The sequence below is a fragment of the Oncorhynchus keta genome, chromosome 25 (assembly GCF_023373465.1).
Source record: "Oncorhynchus keta strain PuntledgeMale-10-30-2019 chromosome 25, Oket_V2, whole genome shotgun sequence".
Taxonomy (NCBI): Eukaryota; Metazoa; Chordata; class Actinopteri; order Salmoniformes; family Salmonidae; genus Oncorhynchus; species Oncorhynchus keta.
The window spans coordinates 42347600-42355099 of record NC_068445.1 but is presented as its reverse complement, the minus strand read 5'-3'; the positions used below and the strand labels follow the sequence as shown (position 1 = coordinate 42355099).

Here is a 7500-nt window from a genome sequence, read left to right as displayed (position 1 = left end):
CAGTAATGACCAGTCAGTCTACCTCTGTCTAACAGTAATGACCAGCCAGTCTACCTCTGTCTAACAGTAATGACTCTACCTGTCTAACAGTAATGACCAGCCAGTCTACCTCTGTCTAACAGTAATGACCAGCCAGTCTACCTCTGTCTAACAGTAATGACCAGCCAGTCTACCTCTGTCTAACAGTAATGACCAGCCAGTCTACCTCTGTCTAACAGTAATGACCAGCCAGTCTACCTCTGTCTAACAGTAATGACCAGCCAGTCTACCTCTGTCTAACAGTAATGACCAGCCAGTCTACCTCTGTCTAACAGTAATGACCAGTCAGTCTACCTCTGTCTAACAGTAATGACCAGCCAGTCTACCTCTGTCTAACAGTAATGACCAGCCAGTCTACCTCTGTCTAACAGTAATGACCAGTCAGTCTACCTCTGTCTAACAGTAATGACCAGCCAGTCTACCTCTGTCTAACAGTAATGACCAGCCAGTCTACCTCTGTCTAACAGTAATGACCAGTCAGTCTACCTCTGTCTAACAGTAATGACCAGCCAGTCTACCTCTGTCTAACAGTAATGACCAGTCAGTCTACCTCTGTCTAACAGTAATGACCAGTCAGTCTACCTCTGTCTAACAGTAATGACCAGCCAGTCTACCTCTGTCTAACAGTAATGACCAGTCAGTCTACCTCTGTCTAACAGTAATGACCAGCCAGTCTACCTCTGTCTAACAGTAATGACCAGTCAGTCTACCTCTGTCTAACAGTAATGACCAGCCAGTCTACCTCTGTCTAACAGTAATGACCAGTCAGTCTACCTCTGTCTAACAGTAATGACCAGCCAGTCTACCTCTGTCTAACAGTAATGACCAGCCAGTCTACCTCTGTCTAACAGTAATGACCAGTCAGTCTACCTCTGTCTAACAGTAATGACCAGCCAGTCTACCTCTGTCTAACAGTAATGACCAGCCAGTCTAAACAGTAATGACCAGTCAGTCTACCTCTGTCTAACAGTAATGACCAGCCAGTCTACCTCTGTCTAACAGTAATGACCAGTCAGTCTACCTCTGTCTAACAGTAATGACCAGCCAGTCTACCTCTGTCTAACAGTAATGACCAGTCAGTCTACCTCTGTCTAACAGTAATGACCAGCCAGTCTACCTCTGTCTAACAGTAATGACCAGCCAGTCTACCTCTGTCTAACAGTAATGACCAGCCAGTCTACCTCTGTCTAACAGTAATGACCAGCCAGTCTACCTCTGTCTAACAGTAATGACCAGTCAGTCTACCTCTGTCTAACAGTAATGACCAGTCAGTCTACCTCTGTCTAACAGTAATGACCAGCCAGTCTACCTCTGTCTAACAGTAATGACCAGTCAGTCTACCTCTGTCTAACAGTAATGACCAGCCAGTCTACCTCTGTCTAACAGTAATGACCAGCCAGTCTACCTCTGTCTAACAGTAATGACCAGCCAGTCTACCAGTCTGTCTAACAGTAATGACCAGTAATGACCAGTCTACCTCTGTCTAACAGTAATGACCAGCCAGTCTACCTCTGTCTAACAGTAATGACCAGCCAGTCTACCTCTGTCTAACAGTAATGACCAGTCAGTCTACCTCTGTCTAACAGTAATGACCAGCCAGTCTACCTCTGTCTAACAGTAATGACCAGCCAGTCTACCTCTGTCTAACAGTAATGACCAGCCAGTCTACCTCTGTCTAACAGTAATGACCAGCCAGTCTACCTCTGTCTAGCCAGTCTACCTCTGTCAGTAATGACCAGCCAGTCTACCTCTGTCTAACAGTAATGACCAGCCAGTCTACCTCTGTCTAACAGTAATGACCAGCCAGTCTACCTCTGTCTAACAGTAATGACCAGCCAGTCTACCTCTGTCTAACAGTAATGACCAGCCAGTCTACCTCTGTCTAACAGTAATGACCAGCCAGTCTACCTCTGTCTAACAGTAATGACCAGCCAGTCTACCTCTGTCTAACAGTAATGACCAGTCAGTCTACCTCTGTCTAACAGTAATGACCAGTCTAACAGTAATGACCAGTCTACCTCTGTCTAACAGTAATGACCAGCCAGTCTACCTCTGTCTAACAGTAATGACCAGCCAGTCTACCTCTGTCTAACAGTAATGACCAGCCAGTCTACCTCTGTCTAACAGTAATGACCAGCCAGTCTACCTCTGTCTAACAAATGACCAGCCAGTCTACCTCTGTAAGTAATGACCAGTCAGTCTACCTCTGTCTAACAGTAATGACCAGCCAGTCTACCTCTGTCTAACAGTAATGACCAGTCAGTCTACCTCTGTCTAACAGTAATGACCAGTCAGTCTACCTCTGTCTAACAGTAATGACCAGCCAGTCTACCTCTGTCTAACAGTAATGACCAGTCAGTCTACCTCTGTCTAACAGTAATGACCAGCCAGTCTACCTCTGTCTAACAGTAATGACCAGCCAGTCTACCTCTGTCTAACAGTAATGACCAGCCAGTCTACCTCTGTCTAACAGTAACCAGCCACCAGCCAGTCAGTCTACCTCTGTCTAACAGTAATGACCAGCCAGTCTAGTCTACCTCTGTCTAACAGTAATGACCAGCCAGTCTACCTCTGTCTAACAGTAATGACCAGCCAGTCTACCTCTGTCTAACAGTAATGACCAGCCAGTCTACCTCTGTCTAACAGTAATGACCAGTCAGTCTACCTCTGTCTAACAGTAATGACCAGCCAGTCTACCTCTGTCTAACAGTAATGACCAGCCAGTCTACCTCTGTCTAACAGTAATGACCAGCCAGTCTACCTCTGTCTAACAGTAATGACCAGCCAGTCTACCTCTGTCTAACAGTAATGACCAGCCAGTCTACCTCTGTCTAACAGTAATGACCAGCCAGTCTACCTCTGTCTAACAGTAATGACCAGCCAGTCTACCTCTGTCTAACAGTAATGACCAGCCAGTCTACCTCTGTCTAACAGTAATGACCAGCCAGTCTGTCTGTCTAACAGTAATGACCAGCCAGTCTACCTCTGTCTAACAGTAATGACCAGCCAGTCTACCTCTGTCTAACAGTAATGACCAGCCAGTCTACCTCTGTCTAACAGTAATGACCAGCCAGTCTACCTCTGTCTAACAGTAATGACCAGCCAGTCTACCTCTGTCTAACAGTAATGACCAGCCAGTCTACCTCTGTCTAACAGTAATGACCAGCCAGTCTACCTCTGTCTAACAGTAATGACCAGCCAGTCTACCTCTGTCTAACAGTAATGACCAGCCAGTCTACCTCTGTCTAACAGTAATGACCAGCCAGTCTACCTCTGTCTAACAGTAATGACCAGCCAGTCTACCTCTGTCTAACAGTAATGACCAGCCAGTCTACCTCTGTCTAACAGTAATGACCAGCCAGTCTACCTCTGTCTAACAGTAATGACCAGCCAGTCTACCTCTGTCTAACAGTAATGACCAGCCAGTCTACCTCTGTCTAACAGTAATGACCAGCCAGTCTACCTCTGTCTAACAGTAATGACCAGCCAGTCTACCTCTGTCTAACAGTAATGACCAGCCAGTCTACCTCTGTCTAACAGTAATGACCAGCCAGTCAGTAATAATGACCAGCCAGTCTACCTCTGTCTAACAGTAATGACCAGCCAGTCTACCTCTGTCTAACAGTAATGACCAGCCAGTCTACCTCTGTCTAACAGTAATGACCAGCCAGTCTACCTCTGTCTAACAGTAATGACCAGCCAGTCTACCTCTGTCTAACAGTAATGACCAGCCAGTCTACCTCTGTCTAATGACCACAGTAATGACCAGCCAGTCTACCTCTGTCTAACAGTAATGACCAGCCAGTCTACCTCTGTCTAACAGTAATGACCAGCCAGTCTACCTCTGTCTAACAGTAATGACCAGTCAGTCTACCTCTGTCTAACAGTAATGACCAGCCAGTCTACCTCTGTCTAACAGTAATGACCAGCCAGTCTACCTCTGTCTAACAGTAATGACCAGCCAGTCTACCTCTGTCTAACAGTAATGACCAGCCAGTCTACCTCTGTCTAACAGTAATGACCTGTCAGTCTACCTCTGTCTAACAGTAATGACCAGCCAGTCTACCTCTGTCTAACAGTAATGACCAGCCAGTCTACCTCTGTCTAACAGTAATGACCAGCCAGTCTACCTCTGTCTAACAGTAATGACCAGCCAGTCTACCTCTGGCTAACAGTAATGACCAGCCAGTCTACCTCTGTCTAACAGTAATGACCAGCCAGTCTACCTCTGTCTAACAGTAATGACCAGCCAGTCTACCTCTGTCTAACAGTAATGACCAGCCAGTCTACCTCTGTCTAACAGTAATGACCAGCCAGTCTACCTCTGTCTAACAGTAATGACCAGCCAGTCTACCTCTGTCTAACAGTAATGACCAGCCAGTCTACCTCTGTCTAACAGTAATGACCAGCCAGTCTACTTCTGTCTAACTATAATGACCAGCCAGTCTACCTCTGCCTAACAGTAATGACCAGCCAGTCTACCTCTGTCTAACAGTATAAGTGTAATGACCAGCCAGACTACCTCTGTCTAACAGTATAAGTTTAATGACCAGCCAGACTACCTCTGTCTAACAGTAATGACCAGCCAGTCTACCTCTGTCTAACAGTAATGACCAGCCAGTCTACCTCTGTCTAACAGTAATGACCAGCCAGTCTACCTCTGTCTAACAGTAATGACCAGCCAGTCTACCTCTGTCTAACAGGAATGACCAGCCAGACAACTTCTCTGTCTAACAGTAATGACCAGCCAGTCAACCTCTGTCTAATAGTAATGACCAGCCAGTCTACCTCTGTCTAATAGTATTAGTGTAATGACCAGCCAGACTACCTCTGTCTAACAGTAATGACCAGCCAGTCTACCTCTGTCTAACAGTATGAGTGTAATGACCAGCCAGACTACCTCTGTCTAACAGTAATGACCAGCCAGCCAACCTCTGTCTAACAGTATTAGTGTAATGACCAGCCAGCCAACCTCTGTCTAACAGTAATGACCTGCCAGTCTACCTCTGTCTAACAGTAATGACCAGCCAGTCTACCTCTGTCTAACAGTAATGACCAGCCAGCCAACCTCTGTCTAACAGTAATGACCAGCCAGTCTACCTCTGTCTAATAGTAATGACCAGCCAGTCTACCTCTGTCTAACAGTAATGACCAGCCAGCCAACCTCTGTCTAACAGTAATGACCAGCCAGTCTACCTCTGTCTAACAGTAATGACCAGCCAGTCTACCTCTGTCTAACAGTAATGACCAGCCAGTCTACCTCTGTCTAACAGTAATGACCAGCTAGTCTACCTCTGTCTAATAGTAATGACCTGCCAGTCTACCTCTGTCTAACAGTAATGACCAGCCAGTCTACCTCTGTCTAACAGTAATGACCAGCCAGTCTACCTCTGTCTAACAGTAATGACCAGCCAGTCTACCTCTGTCTAATAGTATCAGTGTAATGACCGGCCAGACTACTTCTCTGTCTGTGTCTGAGTAGTGAGGTGTGTGTAGTGACTGGACAGTCTGCCAGCCTACCTCTGTGTCAGCGTCGGTGGCCTTCAGTTCAAACTCAGTGATGGTCTTCCTGACCCCCTCCTGAACCCTCATCCCAGGAACCACCAGCAGGGGGAGGGAGTCATCCACCGGCCGGATGGTGATGTAGAACGTCTGGGCAACCTGAAGACACCATACAGAACACTGTTATCTACCTAGACACCATACAGAACACTGTTATCTACCTGAAGACACCATACAGAACACTGTTATCTACCTAGACACCATACAGAACACTGTTATCTACCTGAAGACACCATACAGAACACTGTTATCTACCTAGACACCATACAGAACACTGTTATCTACCTGAAGACACCATACAGAACACTGTTATCTACCTGAAGACACCTGTTATCTAACTGAAGACACCTGTTATCTACCTAAAGACACCATACAGAACACTGTTATCTACCTGAAGACACCGTACAGAACACTTATCTACCTGAAGACACCTGTTATCTACCTGAAGACACCTGTTATCTAACTGAAGACACCTGTTATCTACCTAAAGACACCATACAGAACACTGTTATCTACCTAAAGACACCATACAGAACACTGTTATCTACCTGAAGACACCGTACAGAACACTTATCTACCTGAAGACACCTGTTATCTACCTGAAGACACCTGTTATCTACCTAAAGACACCGTACAGAACACTGTTATCTCCCTAAAGACACCATACAGAACACTGTTATCTACCTAAAGACACCATACAGAACACTTATCTACTTGAAGACACCACTGTTATCTACCTGAAGACACCATACAGAACACTGTTATCTACCTAAAGACACCGTACAGAACACTGTTATCTACCTAAAGACACCTGTTATCAACCTGAAGACACCTGTTATCTACCTAAAGACACCATACAAGAACACTGTTATCTACCTGAAGACACCATACAGAACACTGTTATCTACCTGAAGACACCATACAGAACACTGTTATCTACCTGAAGACACCGTACAGAACACTGTTATCTACCTAAAGACACCTGTTATCTACCTGAAGACACCATACAGAACACTGTTATCTACCTGAAGACACCGTACAGAACACTGTTATCTACCTGAAGACACCGTACAGAACACTGTTATCTACCTGAAGACACCATACAGAATACTGTTATCTACCTAAAGACAAGGTTAATACAGGTAGTTGCTGGTCGACAGTAAATATTATTAGCAAGGCATTACAGAGGGTACAGCCCAGTACATCACTGGGGCTTTAGCTCCCTGCCATCCAGGACCTCTATACCAGGCGGTGTCCACCCAAACAATACACTGTTCTCTCTGCTACTGCAAGGCAAGCAGTACCAGGTCTGGACCCTGAACTCTCTTGCATTGACTCTATGCACACACACACACACACACACAACACACACACACACACACACACACACACACACACACACACACACACACACACACACACACACACACACACACACACACACACACACACACACACACACACACACACACACACACACACACACACACACACACACACACACACATGCTGCTGCTACTGTCTATTATCTATCATGTTGCCATGTCACTTTAAGGGGTAAAGTAAATATACCTCCAGTATGTACCTCAATTACCTCGTACCCCTGCACATCGACTCGGTACTTGTAATCCCTGTATATAGCCATGTTATTTTTTACTCATTATTTTTGTTTGTTATTTCACTGTGTATTTATTGTCAATATGTCAATATTTCTCTCTCTCTGTCTCTGTCTCTGTTTCTCTCTCTCTCTGTCTGTCTCTCTCTGTCTCTGTCTCTGTTTCTCTCTCTGTCTCTCTCTCTCTGTCTCTCTCTCTCTCTGTCTCTCTGTCTCTGTCTCTCTGTTTCTCTCTCTCTGTTTCTCTCTCTCTCTGTTTCTCTCTCTGTTTCTCTCTCTGTCTC

General features: G+C 45.5%; 1 protein-coding gene across 1 annotated transcript in view; it reads right to left on the bottom strand.

Moving 5' to 3' along the window:
- LOC118379418 (extracellular matrix organizing protein FRAS1-like) overlaps nt 1-7500 on the bottom strand; it is a 420646-nt gene that overhangs the window by 74571 nt on the left and 338575 nt on the right. The window contains 1 exon segment of the mRNA XM_052479627.1: nt 5560-5700. Within this exon segment, the coding sequence (XP_052335587.1) occupies nt 5560-5700 (141 nt within the window).